Here is a 20975-nt window from a genome sequence, read left to right on the forward strand (position 1 = left end):
CTGCCTAAGGGATTTGGAAGCCTCAATGTAATACTGTGGTAGGGAAACTTCCCGCTAAATATTCCTATTAAACAGAAGACTGAAGAAGAATACAAGTACTTACTATCTTGTGATACATCATTTAAGAGTCAGAACTAACTAGCAATGAAGAGAATGGGGAACCGAAAAAATTGAATAATTTAAAACATGGAAAAGAAGATCTAGGGACAAATCCCAAGAAGGTGATAATTGGTATAGATGTATTAAAGTCGCCAATTGACAGCAGCTGGGCGTGCGGCCCATTGACTCGGAGGGCATGACAGGCCATTTACACCAGTTGGGGATTTGTTCCAACTCACTCCAATAGCATTACAGTGGTTTACACCAGCTGGGAATCCGCCCCAACTGAAGTCTCTGGCACTGGTCCCGGTCTCCTGTCTTCAGCCCGTTGCTGGTTCACTCCTCACAACCTATGAAAATGACAGATCTGTGCTCAGACATTCTGGACACTGTTCATTTCACTAGGACCATCACCCTAGGGTCTACACTCTGGTGATGATCTGTAATGGCTGATGTCCCAGACTCTGACTCAGGAGATCTGTGCTGGATTCCCAGGCTTTCTGTGTGACTTTGGGCACCGTAGGCCAACATTTCCAAAAGCAACCTCTCATTCTGGGCGCTTGACCATGGCCCTGCTTTCTGAAGGCTGCTGAGAATCTGCATCCGCAAATGGAATCAGTGGGTGTGCAGACAATTTATACCAGTTGGGGATCTGGTCCATCACGTCCAGTGGAGTTACAGCTGAATTATACCAGCTGGAGATTGGCCCAGTGACTCCCATTGGATTTCAATGGGATTTTGTATCCCAAAACTCCCATAATTCCTTTGAAAATCCTTAACAATGACCCCCCAAGTCCCTGCATGGACATGATGATAGTAAGAGTTCCTACCTCAGAAAATGAACAACTTGACAGTCATAAGCATGTTGAAGGCGATGCTTTTGGCAAGCAGAACTCGCAGGCCCAGCACAGTCACTGACAGCATGTTCACTTTTTCCATGTTTGGCTCTGTGGGGAAAAAAAGGAGGGAGGCACCTTCTTGGATCAAATGGTTTTATATCAGCAGAAAGTGGGAAACACCTCAATAAAAATTATATGAAAGAAAGAAAGAAAGAAAGAAAGAAAGAAAGAAAGAAAGAAAGAAAGAAAGAAAGAAAGAAAGAAAGACTTTGTACAGATAGATAAAGTAGCATTTCTTTATTTTATTCAGACTATGGTTTTCATTTGTATTCAGCCCATGTGTGACGCTGGCAGGCCAGATGCCAGTTCTTGCCCAGGCTGCAGGCATTAGCTAAGAACTGACAAACTCATAGCTGGAGACCAGACCAGGTCACCTCTTTATTAGTTTTGCTCAAAATAGGTAATAGTCTTCTCAGAATGTCTCCAGGATTTAGAGTTTAGGAGATGCTTTTAAGGTGCTGAATGCATTAGTCTCACTTGTCATGGCTGTAAGAAAAGATGTAAGTTTTGCTTTATAACTTGAAAAATGTTTGCCCTGAATTTACAACCTCTGCCCATTCAGATGCACCATCACACTCAGATGGGCCACCAAGAACCTTTGCAATACAAATGATTGTGTAGTGGCCCCATTGCACCCGAGAAATGCTACTTGGAAGGAAGCTTGGAAGCCTGTGGGCTTGGAAGCTGAATGAAGGAAATAAAACAAGTCCACCGGAAAATTTTCCATCTTTTTAGCTGTTTGAACTCTGAAGGGCAGAGAGTTCTGCCTCCTTGGTCTGCCCTGAAAACACTTTGAATTGACAGATCACTACAACTCTGCCACTCTTAGGATTAGCCGGTAATTCATTGGTGTGTCTATGTTTGCTTGCTTTAGCCTGGAGATAACGCTCTTTTTCCTCGTTAACAAAGCTTTTGATAGTTTATTACAGGATTGGCTACAGGCGTTGTCTTTGGTGTAAGATCTAGGGTACCAATTGTTCTAGGGGTAAGTGACTGGTCTCTTGGGATGGAAGCAACCTGAGTTTGGTGCGATTTTTGGTGTAAGTGACCATTTATCACTCAGTCCCATTTGTCTGGGTGGCAAGATAGATTGGAGCATCAAAAGGGACTGTCTGTGACTCCATGGTAAGACTGGTACAGTGATCCAGGAGTTCACATTTGGTACTGAGTTGCTGAAATCTTATTATACAACCCACCACCAGTCGGGGGTGTCTGCCCTGTTTTTGACAGTCTGCCCTGAAGTAGGTCTTCATGGTCATGAGCCACCCCAGACAGGTGACTCCATGAATAACAAGGGCCCTCCCAAATTCACAGTCCATTTTGCTCAATTTCACAGTCATAGAATTTTAAAAATCTGAAATTTCATTGTGTTGTAACCGTGGGGCTCCCGACCCAAAAGTGGGCTGGGGGGGCGGTTGCAAGGCAATTGCTGGGGGGGGGGGGTCATGGTATTACCACCTCCATGTCTGTGCTGCTGGTGATGGCAGGGCTGCCTTCAGAGCTGGGCTCCCAGCCAGCAGCCACAGAGCTTCCTGCCGCCCTGGGAGGTTCTCCGAGATGGGTCTGACTCAGCCCTGGGAGCGGTCCCTCTTGGGGAAAAGGAAGTCCTGTCCCTTCCCAGCCCGGTCGGGGCTAGCATCTGGAGCTGGGCACATGGCAAGAGCTCCCTGCCCTGCCCCTCCCCTACACTAAGCAGATGTCACGGGTGAGACCAGAGTTCACGGGGGAGAGAGCAGATTTCACAGTCCCTGATGTGTTTTTCAGGGCCGTGAATTTGGTCGGGCCCTATTAGTAACGTTTGTGGGTCACCAGCACTGCTGCGTGGAAAGAGCAACTACAAACTGACAGTAAAGAGTCAAAAGTTAAACATTATTTTTCAACTCAGAAATTCCATTGTCAAATATCTGCATTGAATCCACACCCTCAAACAAACATCATTCCACTGGCCCTTTATTATATTTCCTTTTATTTTTCGTAACTAACCTTCGGAAGTGGAATCTGAAGGTTCACACTGAGTGTTATTGATTGGAGCCTGAATGGGAGCTGTCGAAAGAGAGAGAAATTAAAATAGAGCTCAATTAAAACAATTATGAAACAAATGATAAATACAACCTCCCCGCACCCAGTAATGAGTGAATGGAAATGCCTGAAAATCAGGCTGAAATTAACTTTTGAACTGGTCACACATTTTTTTGATTTTTCCCCACAGAAAAAGTCGACATTTTGTCAAAACAACACAACATTGTGCTTTGGTGTTCAGCGACCAAAACCCAAACAATTCTAGCCCAAAAGTTTAGCTGAAAACTGAAAAAAAAAAAAAATCAGCTAAAACCAGCCCAGAACAAAAGCCTTTTGGGGGGAAAACATCTCTTTTTTTTTCCTGACTAAAAATAAAAAATATTCTCAAAATGCCGATACTTTCTGTAAAAATCCATGCTTAAAAAAATTCTTTTTTCCACCAAGGAAAGGTTTTGAAACAAAATATTTGAAAAGCCCTCATTAATTGGATGGAACAAAGTGCTTTTTCCATTAAACACCGAATCTAAGTCTTACTCGTGTCAATAGGAGACTTTATATGGAGTTGGATCACAAGTTAAGGTTGAGATTTGGAGTCCCAATTCCCATGTAAGTAAATGAGAGTTCAACATCCAAATCCATGAGGTGGCTGTGAAAATCTAAGCCCTAAGAGAAATATTTTCAAGGAGCACCGGCTGAAAAATGTAAAGACACTTTCACCAAGAAAAAGTTACATTTTGAAGTTAATTTCATTGCTAAGTTCAAAACCGAGGCAGGCTTTATTTTTTAAAACTTTGTCATGGTCTTCGTTTTTAAATCAAAAATATAATCCAAAATTTTTGTTTAGCTAAACTCCACTTTACTTTTCTGAAAATTCCAATCACAGTTTCAATAATATTGTGAAGAATGTTTTCCTTAAAAACTTTGATTAAAATGACACACAATTATTCACGAAAGAGTAAATGGGGAATTTTTTTCATGTTCTTAAAAGGTCACTTTTCAACGCAGAAACATTGGGTTTGACACATTTCCCACCTAGGGTTAGATTTACAAAGGTGACTAAAGATGCTGTCAGGAGCCTTATGTGATTAATGGGCGTTAGGTGTCTAGATGCTGTTTGAAATGTCACAGAGGGGTGAGATTTTAAAGGGATTTAGGCACCTAGTTGGACTTTTCAAAAACATCTAAGTGCCTGACACCCACTGGGAGCCCACCTACCATTAAAAATCTGGCCCTAACTGAGTTAGGAAGGAACTGCTTAGGTGCTTTTGAAAGCCCTTCTGTGCACCTCTCTGTGTCTTTGGGCACAGAAACACCACTGGACATCTGGCTCCTAGCTCCCATTAGAAATTCTATCCAGCTTTCCTGGGGAGGGGTGGGTATCCTTGAATTTAGGACTACGACGCACCATGAAATAGGGTGCATCTGGCAAGCGATTATAACTTTCACATTTGGACCATATAACTATACCTGATTGAGGCTCTGTCTGGTTAGTATAGGCTCCTTCGTGTTTAACAAAGCACTTCACTTCTTCATTAGGTTCAACCTTGATCACCTGGATCATGCTGTATTTCCCATTGGAAGAGAGAATGCCTTCTTTCGATTTGTATACAACCTCTTTCTCTTGACTCATGCTTACGCTTATGTTCGCGGGGTAGAAATCCTTAACTAAACAAGCCGCCGTCAACTTGTTGCCATCATTTTCTCTTGGCTTTGTCGATTTCACAACAAAGACAGATGGAGGGGAAATCTCCTTATGTTCTGAAAACAAATAATTGAGGGTTATAATTTAATTAGATTAAACTCTAAAGGGAGGGAGAGTTAGGTTAAGGATCATAGAATAAAGTCATGGACTATGGAGTCTCTCGCCTCTGGGTCAGATATAGCAATGGGAAGTTTTGGATATGGTGATGGGATGTAGAGCGCTACATCTCCACATTGCGGGTTTGGATACAAGCCCTGCTGATGGTAATTGGAGAAAATATCACCTGAGGTATTTTTTAAAGACCGTAATTCTAGGTGCAACTTTCACTCGCTGGAATCCTTGCTGAAAATATCAGCCAGAGGTGCTGAAGGCAGAAGGGACCACAGAAGAAGGGACCACAGAAGACAGAGACGGGGAGAGAGATGGGGACGAAGGCTGTGATTTTCAAAGGAGACTAAAGGAGCTATGCACTCAAAAGCCCGGCCTGAAAACTCAAGAGTGGACATTGATATGAATATCAAAAACAATCCCCATGTTCCCTAGGTCCGTAACACCTACTTATATTGGTGAGAACTCACATGCATCACGAGCCTCTCCTGTCCGAGTAAGAGCCTCAGTCTTTAACAAGCGGGCCTTAAAATTAGCAAACCCTGTACACCTGTAGCATAAAACTCAACAGTATAATTTAATCCTGCCTTGGCGTCATCTTGGCACCTGGACTGAAATTATAAATGCCCACGCGGGAAGGTCCTTCATGTTCCGCCGCTTTCTGATGTGGCCAAACCACATAAGGATCGCAATGACGGCAAGAAAGGAAGTTATGCCAGTGGGTGACCGATTCTGCTCTCTTTTACTCCTGGCTCTACAAGGAGTCATGACTCTACTTCAGGAGTAACGTACCACTCCTAGGAACGGTGGCAAAACCCAGAAATCCTTTAGTAATTCACAGTTACCGAGTTCCACAGGGGCTTTTGCAACTCTGCTAAGAGTTATAAGGATATTTTGCAACTCTCAGGGCACCTTTTAAAGGCGTTTCCCATGTGCCAGTGGATCAAGGAACACAACCCTCTCTGGAGAAGCGTTATTATGGCACTTTAAAAGCAAGCAAATCTGATTTCATCAGACCACTTCATGCTGCTGTCTCAGAATGTTTCATGAAGGTGAATATCCAGGAAACCTAGTGAACGTGGAACGGCATGAGGGGTACAGGGCCCCTGTCAGTGCCTGCAGTGTAACTGCTCATGGCCAGGGTTGTCTGAGGTGGGAAGCAGATGTTGACAATTTTGTAAATATGAAGGAAAACCAAGTTGCATCTGGTACAAACCCACATTGCTGCACTGAAGTCAGAGGGACCAAACACCAGCTGGTGTCAATCAGCCATAGAGCAATGGGATTCAGTGGGGTGGTGTGAAGTGACCTAATCTCGCTAGTCTATCCATGGGCCAAATCCCCCGCTGGTGTCAATCAGCAGCAGCACTCAGTTCAGTGGGAAGTCTTTCCGTTTACACCAGCTAGAGCGCAGTAATAGCCCTAACAGCGATGGATTTCCACACTAATTGTGCTGCTTTTCCATTCGCGTCTCCATGATATTTTGTTAATTTACCTTACAGTAAAAAAAACAGCTACATGCCACAGCTCTTCTCTGCTCTCGGGCCTATCCTGTACTCCTGACAGCCCGACTCCGTGATCTCGGTCTTGTGCAGACTGACTGGTAGCCCTGTGTGTGAACGAGCCCGACTGTGCAAACGGAGCCCTCAGAACCGCCGTGCGAAATGCGATCTAAGAGCTCGTCAGACCAGCCTCCTATCCACTTACAGTCATAAAAATCATCAAAGCCGGACTCTCCCCACACTTCCCCAGTGGGAACATGATTCATTGGAATGGTGTCACTCCGGCTTTAGGAGGGGATAATCTCACAGAATCATAGAATATCAGGGTTGGAAGGGACCTCAGGAGATCATCTAGTCCAACCCCCTGCTCAAAGCAGGACCAATCCCCAACTAAATCATCCCAGCCAGGGCTTTGTCAAGCCTGACCTTAAAAGAGATTCCACCACCTCCCTAGGTAACACATTCTAGTGCTTCACCACCCTCCTAGTGAAAAAGGTTTTCCTAACGTCCAACCTAAACCACCACCACTGCAACTTGAGACCATTACTCCTTAATCTGTCATCTGCTACCACTGAGAACAGTCTAGATCCATCCTCTTTGGAACCCCCTTTCAGGTAGTTGAAAGCAGCTATCAAATCCCCCCTCATTCTTCTCTTCTGCAGACTAAATAATCCCAGTCCCCTCAGCCTCTCCTCAGAAGTCATGTGCTCCAGTCCCCTAATCATTTTTGTTGCCCTGTGCTGGACGCTTTCCAATTTTTCCACATCCTTCTCGTACTGTGGGGCCCAAAACTGGACACACTACTCCAGATGAGGCCTCACCAATGCCAAATAGAGGGGAATGATCACGTCCCTCGATCTGCTGGCAATGTTCCTACTTATACAGCCTAAAATGCTATTAGCCTTCTTGGCAACAAGGGCACACTGCTGACTCTCATCCAGCTTCTCGCCCACTATAACCCCTGGCTCAGCATGCCCCGTTATCGAGGCACTGGAAACAATGGGTCAAACTCCTGGATGATCGAGAGCCAGCGTGGCTGCACTGAAGGCGGAGCTGGGCCGCTTTGAACCAGCTGAGGACCCGGAGCGACGCCGCCAGCGGACATGGAAAAGAGAACAAAACTGACACTTACTGGGCTCAACAGAAAGCCTCGTGCCTTTGCCAAAAGTCAGGGCTCTGGTCTCCCATGCACCGTGCTGCAGGGCCAGACACACAACTCCAGGGCCTGCGCTCAGAGGAAGCCTGATTTGCACCCGTGTAATGGAGACGCTACATACGCATTGGCCTGAGGCAATGGGAATCAAACACTATCGACAATACAACCTAGCTGTTCCTTACTGGGCTCAACCAAAAGCTTAACGCCACGTCCAAAAGTCCCACCGGCAGCCTTGCAAACTCAGCGCTTTCTCGCCTGTCATATCACTGCCGAGTTTGTCCTAAACCCTACTGAACAGGAAGCCTCTCACATCACTTCAGTCTGAAAATTCAGCTGATTGTAACTACTTCTCGGCCTCACATTGGACCAGTAGAAACAGGGACATCTGTTTCAACTGTGTCTCCATTTTCCTGGCTTGGAAATGCCCTCCCTTTTATTTCCCAGGAAGAATTCTCTTCACTTTTAGCAATAACATTATCAAAAGGGCTATACAAATGTCTCATAGCCTCAAAACATGAAGGTTTCAGGAAAGGAAAAATGTCAGTCAAAATCTCAATTTAAAACATGATTCAATGGATCGTTCAAAATTACAAAAAAGAACCCTGAATGTTTTCAAAGCAGCTGATAGATTTGAACCTAATGGGGTTGGGGGTGGGGGGGATGTTTATTTTCAATTTTTTAAAAAGTTGGTCAAACATTTCCAGCCAGCTATATTTATTAGTGGGCCTGCTTTCCATTCAGCCTGGAGACCATTCTTCTCCAGTGCAAGGAAAAAACGATTTTAACAGTGGGAATGAAAACAGGGTTTTATATATATATAAACGTTCTCTTTGTACCTCTTTGTAGCGCCAGAACTGCCAGGGAAGGAACAGTTCCTTTATTTCTCTCTCTTTTGAAAGGAAAAATTAATGTAATGCTGGGAAAAGGTGCAGACTAAAGGGTGAGAGAGATGAACACTTACTTGGTTCCACAGTCAAAGTCGTGCCTTTCCCAAATATTAAATAATGAGCACTTCGCACACAGTGTGACAAGGCTCTTCAAAAAACTGGAGATTGGAAAGTGCTCTGAAATCTGTGAATTTCTGGATTACATTCTGGAATCTAAGGGCCAAATTCTGAGAACTTTACTCACATTGAGTAGCACCTTAGTTTGTGCATGGCCCTGCTAAAATCAAGGCGGTGATTTGCAGAGTAAGGGATTCAGGAACATCAGGGTGTCACTGTCTTGCCCCAAAGCTGGAATTTTCAAAGGAACTGTAAGGATTTAGGTGTCCAATTCCCATTGATATTAAATTAGAGCTGGGCGCCTAAGTCCCTTCGGCTCCTTGCAAGACCCCAGCCTTCACTCTCAGTTTATGAAAAGCCTTCAAACTTTTTTTTGCCCCCGCTCACCTGGCTGGACTGTGAGTTTAGTCCCATTTCCAAACGTGAGCTTCCCGGTGGTAAACACACTGCTAAATTCTCACACCGAGTCCCAGCCCTGTGTCGGGCACTTGCAGCTTGTCTCTGGCACGCACCTAGCCCGGACCAACTGCTCTTCCATTCCCACGGAAAACGGGTTAATTCCTCTCCTAACAAAGGGGAAATGGCTGTGTAGGAACCTTCCAGCTCTACTGAGGCGTGGCGATCATCCAGGGAGGTATTCTGAAGGTTGACAAATACTCCCTGATATTTTACACCTGGCTAAAACACTTGATGGGAAATGAAGCATACACTACATCGCCACGTTGAGGGTCTCAAAGATTTGAGCACCTAATTCCTGTTCATATTAATGACCATTTAGCATCCAAATCCACTCAGAGGCTTTGAAAGTGTCAACCCTAAAGAACAATCTCTGCCAACTGAGAGAAGTTTCCAGCATCCTTTTGGTCTTAAGTTATTTGCAAGGAAAAACGTTTGAAATTCCACCCCCACAACACACCCTGGTCGTCTCCGGGGTGAATTCTCAACCAATAATGGTAACAGATCATGGCTGGCTCTCCTACAGTGCTTCCCATACACGAATCTCTGAGAGCTTTCCAACGAGATAAGGTCTCATTATCCTCAGTTCACAGATGGAGAAACGGAATCGCATTTAGGACTTGCCCAAACTCACCCCACAGACACTTGTTACCTTAAGGTGAGGGCTCAGGATTAGGTCTAAGACGGGGATTTTCAAAGGTGCCTCAGAGAACGAGGTGCTGAAAGCAGTGGGACTTGTGCGCCTAACTCACCTAGGCTCTTTTAGAAAGCCCCGGCATAGCCACACAGGCCAAGGCTCCGGTGCCAGCCCGAGGCTCCAGAACCCTTATCTGGATGGCTGGCTAAGCGGCTTCTCCCCTGAGCGCACAACGGCCCCTGCCCAAGTTCTCCGCCTGGAGACGGCCCTGAGGAGCGCCGAGCTCACCCCGTTTAACGAGGGGCCAAAGCAGACGCCTGGGCGCCTAACTTCAGTCACCTGAATGCGAAAAAATTCTTAGCCCCGGGCGCTGGTGATTCCGAGACCTTAAAACACAACAAATACGCGCCGGGTCCCCCGGTGAGCCGGGCCCGCCGCCGAAGAGGAGGGCTGTTGGACACCGTTACAGGCGGCAGCACAAAACCGGGTTGCCTCGCTAGCCCTCTTCTGTGTGCGGTTCTCGGTGCAGGAACACAGCTCGGCTCCGGACCCCGAGGGCGGCGCCGCTTTCTTCGCGGGGAGCCCCTTGGGGGCGTTGTCTGAGCTCCGCGCGGCCAAGGCGCTGAGCCGCGGGCCAGCTGCGCTGCGGGCGCAACGGAACTGGGACAGATGCTGGGGGGGGCGGCGGGTTGGCAGCGCTGTGTTAGAGAGATCAGAAGGGCTAAAGCAGCCTTGGGTGCATAAAAGGGGGGAGAGAAAGTTTAGTTTACCCTCTGCTGGAATCCTGTGTCCAGCTCTGCTGTTCCCAATTCAAGAAAGAGGTTGATAAATTGACAGGTTTCAGAGGAACAGCCGTGTTAGTCTGTATTCGCAAAAAGAACAGGAGGACTTGTGGCACCTTAGAGACTAACCAATTTATTTGAGCATGAGCTTTCGTGAGCTCCATCTGATGAAGTGAGCTGTAGCTCACGAAAGCTCATGCTCAAATAAATTGGTTAGTCTCTAAGGTGCCACAAGTCCTCCTTTTCTTTTTGTTGATAAATTGGAAAGGGATCAGAGAAGAGCCAGGAGAACGATGAACGGATTAGAAAACACGTTTATAGCGACAGAATCAGGGAGCTCAACCTGTTCATCTCAACAAAGAGATGGCTAAGGGGTGATCTGATCACCGTTTCTAGGTATCTGCATAGGAAACAAATATCTGATCATGGGTTTATCAATGTAGCAGAAAGCGGTTTAACATGATCCAATGGCTGGAAGTTGATAAATGCAGATTGGAAATGAGGTGTATAGTTTAACACTGAGGGCAATTAACCAGTGGAGCAGTTTACCAAGGGATTTTCCAGCAAGGGCAATTTTTAAGTCAAGAAGGAATGTTTCTTTAGAAGATATTCTATGGGAATTATTTTGGGGAAGTTCTGTGGTGGGTGATATTCAGGATGTCAGATTAAACGATCACAGTGGCCCCTTCTGGACTTGTAATCTGAGGCTCTGTAAAATCGACAGGGCTTTGGCAATTTACACCGCCCGATTGACTTCTCTGTAGTTATGTCAATTTACACCAACTGCTGATCTGGCCCAGTGACTGAGGAGCTGGGGATCTTCTCCCACTGACTTCACATGAGCTACATCCATTTACACCAGGTGAGCATTTGGCCTCACGGATTTTTCTTGATTGACACCAGCTGGAAATCTGGCCAGTCTGATTGTAATGAAGATGGACTAGCAGATATTTTCATGCTAGGAATTCACTGGACTGGGTTTTAACAGCAACAAGGACACAAATGGTATACACGTTTTCTAGATTCACTAATTAACACAATAGCTTGTACCTGCCACCTCAAGGCAATGTTTTATCACTTCTTTTAACGGTGTTCTCGAAAAAAAATCAAGATGAAACAAGATTGTTAAAAAATGCAAACATGCAGTCAGAATATTTGGCTTCTCCCTATATCCAACTATTCCTTAACCCACGCCACCAAACAAGGTTTCAAATATACAGCTGTATGTCTGACTGGACGCTTTCTGTGCTGTGGTCAAGGAGGAGAGGCTTTTCAAAGTGCCAAGGGAACTGCGCTCCTATCTTCCTTCAGCATTTTTTGCAAATCTCCTTCATGGAGCATGCAAAAAGTTGAAAACATATCAAGTTGCCTAGGGGATTTGGACACCCAAATCCTGTCATTTTTAATGGGAATTGAGTTTTCAAGGGTAACATTTTCAAAAGCACCCACAAGCTAGATTTGTAAAGGTATTTAGGTTAATTTAGGCTGGTTTTATAGGTATTTCAAGATGTAGATAGAAAAGGAGGACTTGTGGCACCTTAGAGACTCACCAATTTATTTGAGCATAAGCTTTCCTGAGCTACAGCTCACTTCATCGGATCCATACTGTGGAAAGTATGCATCCGATGAAGTGAGCTTTAGCTCACGAACGCTTATGCTCAAATAAATTGGTTAGTCTCTAAGGTGCCACAAGTCCTCCTTTTCTTTTTGTGAATACAGACTAACACGGCTGGTTGTTACTCTGAAAGATGTAGATAGGCACTTGGTGGGGATTTCAAACCTGTCCAGATGCATTGATTTCAATGGGAGTTAGATATGTAGGTGCTTTTGAAAAATCTTACTAGACACCTTTCAACAGCCTTTATCACCTAAATACATTTAAATCTGTATCATAGGAGCTGAAGCCTCATTGAAAGTCGATGGGACTGACTGACAATCATTAAGTATCTAGGTGATTTCAATGGAAGTTAGGCACATAAGACTTTTGAGCATCTAAGCCATGGCTGCTTTTGAAAATTTTACCCATAATCAACCAAGGACTGTTCTGCTGTCAGTTTCTATACACAGCTGGATATTTCTGAACAATAAAATCAACCTTTCAACCACTTTACCCTTCCCCAGAAGCTGAAAAATACACTTGATAAATACTTACTTGGTTCAACTCTCAGCTGAGTGCCTTTCCCAAAGACCAAGGGCAATGTGTTAACACACTTCAAAGGGTCCCTACAAAAACTTACATGTTCCATCTCTCTCAGAGGAATGCTGGAACTCCATGAACTGACTCACAAACCCCAGATTTTTTCCCTTTAAATTAGAGCCCCACTTTCCAAAACAAAAATCAACAACCACCACCTAATCCAATTTCTTCAGTTTACACCCAAGAAACTCCAGACAAAGAAATCCAGCAACCAGCTGTAAAGTTGTTCCATTGATTCACCCCATATTTCAACCCTCTCTGAAAACTTTAATTACTTTTCTAAAACAACCTTAAATTTCCTGGGTGACATTTTCCCCGTCAGCCGGGCAATTTGGACATCCAATTCCCATTCATTCTGAAGGAACTTGGACATCCCAGTTGCTTAGGCAGTTTTCAAAACTTCACCCCGAGGTTATTGAGCCATTATTTCAGGAAAATGAAAAACACTCACTCATCCTTTTGGGGATGAATTACTTACTTGGTTCCACGGTCACTTTGGTGCCTTTCCCGAAAATCAGTTTCTCATACTCCACAGAGTTAGAGAGTCATCGCAAAACCCGCCTCGCGCATCAGCATTGAACCCTGGGGCCTGCGTTCTGAGACTGACCTAAAACCGTGCAAATCCACGGAACTTCAGTGGCGCTGAGGCATTTTTACACCAAGTCTGGCCCAGGTTACCACACCCTGAGCTAGTGTGTACCGGTGTAACGCCATCGACTTCAGTAGAGCTACGCCAATAGATACGAGCCAAGGATCTAGACCACTGGCTCCACTGCGGCTACACAAATATGCACCAGCTCGGGATCGGGTCCACTCACTCCAATAGAGCCACACCCAATGTACACTGGGGAGGCATCTGGCCCTTTGACTCCTATGGCATGAAGCTGGTTTACACTAGTTGGGATTATGGGCCATTCGGTCCAATGGAGCTGTGCAATGCATCTGAGCATCCAGAGCTGAGTCTTCAGCTGGCAAGAAAATCCTCTCAAACCCCAGAAAGCAAAATCATTTCTTTGTGGAACCACGTAGCAATGCTCCCCTTCCCTTCTAGTGTAATTTTAAACATACAAAGCTTTGTACTTACCTGGTTCTACTTTGACAGTGGTCCCTTTTCCGAAGATCAGTTTATCTGTATCCACATTGTTTGTAGCCTGCTGAAGAATAGGTCTCTAGAGGAGCTCCGTAGACATGCCAAGACAGAGGATTAAAAACAGGACTTTATCCTTGCAGGACACATTATTCAAAGCCAGGAAGTGTGTAACATGTCCTATTTCTGCCAAAAATTAGAAAAAAATCATTCTGTAGTTGAACGATTCCAAAGACTTTGTGCCAGAAGATGCTTCTCAGCTAAACCTTCTTTCCAGCTCTTAGGATATTGCTCAAACTGTTTCTTGGGGATTACATGGAAATAGGAGAAAAAGAATAAAATGAACTGTAGTTACGCCTCTGAAATTTTGGGTTAGTGTGTTTTTTGCCACGAAATATTGCTTTTCTTGCATCTGCAGGTTTTTGTACGGCACTCTATGGAGTTTGTGTCACTGTGGTAGTATATCCCCCCACCCCACAGTGCTGCACCTCTTTACAAAAAACACCTCTTCTTTCTTACTGTACAGAGCTGTGAGAGTGCATGCAGCCATGTGACTTCCCAACAGACTGTTCCAAGGAAATGAAAGCGGTTGCTTACCACAGCTTCATTCCAGCCTCGGCAACATGAAGATGGGCCAAGGTTTTCAGACTTGGGGGAGCTAAAGCTTGAGTTCAAGACTGGCACTTTCAAAGGAGCCTAAGGAAGTTAGACATAGAGATTTTCAATGCTAACTAAGGTATTTGGAGACAGATTAACAGAGGTATTTAGACACCTAGTGGGATTCTTAAAAGGAGTTAAGTAGTTTAGGAGCCTAACTCTCATTGTAATCCATGGGAGTTAGGAATTTAGGGCCAAATTTGTAAAGATATTTAGGTGCCTGGAGAGATTTTCAAAAGCATCTATGTGCCTAAAGCGCATTGATTTTCAATGGGAATTACACACATGGAGGTGGAGTTATTATGTCAGTGTAGCAGAGCACTTACTTCCACAGCAGCAAGGCTGTAGTGTGGACACTGACATAAGTAGGTCAACATAAGCTGCCTTACATTGACCTAACTCTCTAGCCTCAGGCTCCCATGTCCCAAAATGACTTTTGAAAATGGGACTTAAGCTCCTAACTCACTCAAGTACTATTGAAAAATGTACCCCATGCAAATTTAAAAGCCTAGCTTTACTCCATCATTTTTAAAAGCCTCAGCCAAAACTTTCACAGAGTCGAACCAAGACTCCACCTGCAGAGTGTCGATGGTTGGAAAATGGGATTCCCTCCTCTCCCCCCCCCCAAAAAAAACCCAACAGTCTTTTAAAAACTTACAAAATTGACTTTTCAGTGAAAATATCAAAAAATGAAGTATTTTGTCCCGCACCAAAAAACAAACATTTTCACTCAGAAATTCAGATGTGGTGCCTCACGGGAGTTGTCGTTTGGCTGCCTCATGCTCCCCTTCTTTAAGGGCTGGACTACCTGATTGGACTACATCTCCCATGATGCTCTATGCCCCCCCCCCACCCATGGTGAGGGGAGATGGCTCCATCATGGGAGTCTTTGCCCTGGTGCATCATGAGGAATGTAGTCTTCTGGGGAGCCTAGTCCATAGCGGGGAATGGGGACATGAAACAACTAAATTACAACTCACATGAGGCACAAAGACAGGATATCTAAATTGCAATATTTTGGTTTCAACCAAAATATTTCACTTTCACCAAAAATATTTAACTTTGGGGAGCATTTCCTTTTTGGATGAAAATTTTCATTTAATCAAAAACCCACTTTTCTATCACAGAAGAGTTTGGTTGGAAAATTTTCAACCAATCCTACTGCAGTGGCATCAGTCTCACTTTTCTATCTTCATATTAGTTATTTTAAACCCTGAGCCAGCAAAGATTTGTGTATGTGCTTAATTTTAAGCATGAGAATAGTCCTCATGGACTTCTTTACAGAATTATTGCCTAAAGATATAGCAATTATTTTGAGAAGTCATGGAAGACGGGAGAGATTCTAGAAGACTGGAAAAGGGCAAATCTAGTGCCCATCTATAAAAAGGGAAATAAGGACAACCCAGGGAATTACAGACCAGTCATCTTAACTTCTGTATCCGGAAAGATAATGGAGCAAAGAATTAAGCAATCAATTTCCAAACATCTAGAAGATAATAAGGTGATATGTAACAGTGAGCATGGATTTCTCTAAAACAAATCATGTCAAACCAACCTGATAGCTTTCTTTGACAGGGTAACAAACCTTGTGGATGGGGGGAAGCGGTAGATGTGGTATATCTTGATTTTAGTAAAGCTTTTGATACTGTTCCACATGACCATCTCATAAATAAACTAGGGAAATGCAACGTAAATGGAGCTACTATAAGGTGGGTGCAAAACTGGTTGGAAAAGCATTCCCAGAGAGTAGTTATCAGTGGTTCAGAGTCATGCTGGAAGGGCATAAAGAGTGGGGTCCCACAGGGATCAGTTCTGGGTCCGGTTATGGTCAATATCTTCATCAATGATTTAGATACTGGCATGCAGGGTACACTTATCAAGTTTGCAGATGGTACCAAGCTGGGAGGGTTTGCAAGTGCTTTGGCGAACAGAATTAAAATTCAAAATGATTTGGAGAAACTGGAGAAATGGTCTGAAGTAAATAGGATGAAATTCAATAAGGACAAATGCAAAGTACTCTACTTAGGAAGGAACAATCAGTTGCACACATACAAAATGGGAAATGACTACCTCGGAAGGAGAACTGCGGAAAGGGATCTGGGTATCATAGTGGACCACAAGCTAAATATGAGTCAACAGTGTAACACTGTTGCAAAAAAAGCAAACATCCTTCTGAGATGTATTAGGAGGAGTCTTGTAAGCAAGACACAAGAAGAAAAGAAGTACTTGTGGCACCTTAGAGACTAACTAATTTATTTGAGCACAAGCTTTTGTGAGCTACAGCTCACTTCATCGGATGCATAAAGTGGAAAATACAATGAGGATGTTTTTATACACACAGACCATGAAAAAATGGGTGTTTATCACTACAAAAGGTTTTCTCTCCCCCCACCCCACTCTCCTGCTGGTAATAGCTTATCTAAAATGATCACTCTCCTTACAATGTGTATGATAATCAAGGTGGGCCATTTCCAGCACAAATCCAGAGTTTAACAAGAACTTCTGGGGGGGGGGGGGGCGGGTGGTAGGAAAAAACAAGGGGAAATAGGTTACCTTGCATAATGACTTAGCCACTCCCAGTCTCTATTCAAGCCTAAGTTAATTGTATCCAATTTGCAAATGAATTCCAATTCAACAGTCTCTCGTTGGAGTCTGTTTCTGAAGTTTTTCTGTTGTAATATCGCAACTTTCATGTCTGTAATCGCGTGACCAGAGAGATTGAAGTGTTCTCCAGCTGGTTTTCGAATGTTATAATTCTTGACATCTGATTTGTCCATTTATTCTTTTACATAGAGACTGTCCAGTTTGACATGAAAGTTGCAATATTACAACAGAAAAACTTCAGAAACAGACTCCAAGGAGAGACTGCTGAATTGGAATTCATTTGCAAATTGGATACAATTAACTTAGGCTTGAATAGAGACTGGGAGTGGTTGAGTCATTATAAAAAGTAACCTATTTCCCCTTGTTTATTCCTTCCCCCCTTTCCCCCCAACTGTTCCTCAGACATTCTTGTTAAACCCTGGATTTGTGCTGGAAAGGCCCACCTTGATTATCATACACATTGTAAGAAGAGTGATCACTTTAGATAAGCTATTACCAGCAGGAGAGTGGGGTGGGGGGAGAGAAAACCTTTTAAAGTGATAAACACCCATTTTTTCATGGTCTGTGTGTATAAAAACATCCTCATTGTATTTTCCACTTTATGTATCCGATGAAGTGAGCTGTAGCTCATGAAAGCTTATGCTCAAATAAAATGGTTAGTCTCTAAGGTGCCACAAGTACTCCTTTTCTTTTTGTGAATACAGACTAACACGGCTGTTACTCTAAAGACACAAGAAGTAATTCTTCTGCTCTCCTCCACACTAATTAGGCTTCACCTCAGGTATTGTGTCCAGTTCTGGGTGCCACATTTCAGGAAAGATGTGGACAAATTGGAAAAAGTCCAGAGAAGAGCAACAAAAATGATTGAAGGTCTAGAAAACCTGACCTGTGAGGGAAGATTGAAAAATTGGGTTTGTTTAGTCTGGAAAAGAGAAGACTGAGAGGGGACATGATAACCGTTTTCAAGTATGTAAAAGGTTGTTATAGGGAGGAGGAAGAAAAATTGTTTTTCTTAAGCTCTGATGATAGGATAAGAAGCAATGGGCTAAAATTGCAGCAAGGGAGGTTTAGGTTGGACATTAGGAAAAAACTTTCTAATTGGTTAAGCACTGGAATAAATTGCCCAGGGAGGTTGTGGAATCTCCATCATTGGAGATGTTTAAGAACAGGTTGGACAAACACCTGTCAGGGATGGGCTAGATAATTATTCCTGCCATGAGTGCAGGGGACTGGACTAGATGACTTCTCAAGATCCCTTCCAGTTCTATGATTCTATGAATATTTCTTGAGGTGGTGCCAATCCCATCTTTTGGGACTTTAAAAATTAAGCCTGGATAAAAATACTAGCCAAAGACTTCTTCCTCCGTTGGGCCCCACAGAGGTGGACTAGATGAAAGAATATATTTTCATCTCTGAAATGTTATAATCTATCTATTCCCACACACACCGCTTGTGACCATTCTTGGGACACGCAGGGATGTGAGTCACCTTGTTGCCACCTGCCTTCAGTGTGGGGGAGTCTTGCCTGTTCCTGGCAGGGTGTCAGTTCCCGAAAAAAAACAGCCTCTCCTCTGGGCTATTCCAGCTGTTCCTTTGCCCTGCAGGTTGACAATAGCTGCACCCCAGCCCCTGAGTCCCTTCAGTATGTCTCCTTCTGGTGTCTAGGCCCTGATCATTGGATACCCACAGAAAGTCCCGATCCTCTGTTCCCAAAGGAGCAGCGTACCCCAGTTTACCAGTTTTACCTTAGAGCACTGGTTCTGGACCACACACAGCACCTGAGTTGGATGCTAGTAAAACAAAAGAAAAATAATTGAAGAAAGAACAGAGACTGAAATAGAAACTAGTGTGAGTGATAGCTACATGCAAAAGAAAATCATAAAATGTGAATTAGGGCCTACATTTATTAATAGTTACTTTCCTAGATAATCAAGTAGATTCTCTCTTTGAAAGTCAGTCTTGCTACCCCGCAGCTAGCAGCACTTGCTAGCCCCTAGTCTTTCATCAAGTTAAGTCCTCAGCAGTGGGTACAGAGGGTCTTTCTCTGCCCTGTGATCTATTGAATGGGTCTCTTGTGTTTGTTCACAGACAGGGCCATGCCATCACTGCATTGCTTTCACTTCTCACTCCCAAGTGGTTTTGATATTTACAGTTTGTCTTTGATGGTTGTCCATTGACTTTTCTGGATTGCCACAAAGTAGACAATTGAGCAATACATTACATCAATGGCTAGCCAGTGAGGGGTGTAAATTCCTGACCGCCTGAATGACCCATCACCAAGACATAGGATTTCCTGGTGACTCACTTTCCCTCCAAGACCATAAAGGCATAATTTTCAATATAATTACATTATTCCCTAAATAGAACCCATAACACATCTCACCATGACTATGGATAGCTATGATTTACAAGCTTTCATGCTCAGATGCTAGCATTTATGGATAAATACTGTGAAAGCTGTGTATTAGGTTTAGTGAATTTGTCCAGTCTGAGGCAAGTTGCCTGTAAAGAACAGGTAACCCTTTGTCATTTTGGCCCCCGTGTCACACCCTGTTATCTAGCTAGCTAACGAGCTATCTCACAGTGATCATAGTGATCAGGTTATTCACCACAGCATAGCAAGGTCCCCAAGAGATTTCAAGGAGTTCTCTGCCTTTTTTAACCAGGGGAACCTTTGCATGGAGTATGCCAGGGGATTGTTCATTTTGTTCCATTCTTTTGATTGGTTGGTTGGTAGGTTTGGTTTGGATTTGGGGAGATTGGAAGGGGTTGGTTTTGTGCCGGGAGGGGGGGAGGTTGTTTTGTTTTTATTTATTAGTTTTCTGTTCATTTTTTGTTTGTTTGTTTTTCTGTTTGTTTTTTATTGTGGGGTTTGCTGTTGTGGCTGTCAACTAGTCCTGGTGTGAAAGATTTATTAAAGAAGTCATTGCGACATGAAGTAAGGAGCATCACAGTGGGGTAGACAAATCCCCTTTGGAAGTTTGCTTCCCAGCCTGATCCTCCTTCACCAAGAATGCTGCCTTGACTCTAATAAGTGGAACAACCTGTGCACGAATGTATCACTTTCTGTGGTTTAGATTAAAAGCAGCTGCCCTTTCATTATCTTTTTAACCTCCTTCCTTCGGTGCATCTAAAGATACAGTACACTCCACCTGCAGAAACTACAGTGTTGGTTTATGTACAGTAACTCAGTTATCTTCAATCACTGTGGTACGTAGTATACACAGTGATAAACCGCGCTACAAAAACCTCCCAGACTTCACTCTACCTCCACAGGACACAATCATGCATTCTCAAGCACCGGGTTTACCAAACCCCAGCTAGTCTGTAATTGCCCTGACAAAATACTGTGCTTATCATCTGAAAATAGAGATTCCATAATTACTTTTTTGAAAGATTAAGAGCCTGGCCCACAGCAGGTGTAAATCAATGTTGCTCCATTCAGGTCAGTGGATCCCTGATAATTGACATTGGCTGGGGATCTGACCCTAAGTTTCCTTTGTTATTTTAAAGAGGCATTTATAGAGAACTAGGCTGGGATTTTCAAAGGAGAGGAGGGGAGTTAAGCACCCAGATTACATTGACTTTCAATGAAAGGTTTGTCCACGAGTTCCTTTAGCTGCTTTGGAAGTTTAACCCTTAATATCCTGGGAATTTTCTTTAAAATAGTCTGATCTCTCTCTCCACCCGTAGGTATCTTTTGAAAAGTAGAGACCCAGACCTCATTGAAATCCTTTATGATCCTTTGAAAATCTTAATTTGGGGCTCAAATTTTCAGAGTTGTCAGGGACATTTGGGAGCCATAAAACAAACTTTTACCAGCACTCTTCCAGGGCAGCACAAAGAATGAGTCTGTGACACAAGAACTCTTTGGAGAGTTTAAAGTTAAAAATGTGGTTATTTGTGTCTAATAATAATAATAATTAATAATAATACAATTAATAGTAAAACCTATAATGCTTTTTCTTGTGTAGATCTCAAAATTATTGAACAAGGAGGTCAGTATATCATCCCCATTTTACAGATGGGGAAGCTGAAAAACAGAGAAGGACATGACTCTTGCTGG

General features: G+C 43.7%; 1 protein-coding gene across 1 annotated transcript in view; it reads right to left on the reverse strand.

The window, feature by feature from the left end:
* Positions 1-247: 247 nt before the first annotated feature.
* The window catches only part of LOC311529988 (immunoglobulin lambda-1 light chain-like), a gene marked incomplete at its 5' end in the record, with an annotated part of 156116 nt that continues 135388 nt past the window's right edge, over positions 248-20975 (reverse strand). Inside the window, 5 exons of the mRNA XM_084646263.1 lie at positions 248-449; positions 930-1046; positions 2982-3041; positions 4485-4775; positions 12517-12587. Coding sequence (XP_084502389.1) covers positions 931-1046; positions 2982-3041; positions 4485-4775; positions 12517-12587 — 538 coding nt within the window. The 3' untranslated portion in view covers positions 248-449; position 930. The remainder of the gene's footprint in view (positions 450-929; positions 1047-2981; positions 3042-4484; positions 4776-12516; positions 12588-20975) is intronic.

The sequence above is a fragment of the Lepidochelys olivacea genome (genome assembly GCF_965140295.1).
Source record: "Lepidochelys olivacea isolate rLepOli2 genome assembly, chromosome: 13".
NCBI lineage: Eukaryota > Metazoa > Chordata > Testudines > Cheloniidae > Lepidochelys > Lepidochelys olivacea.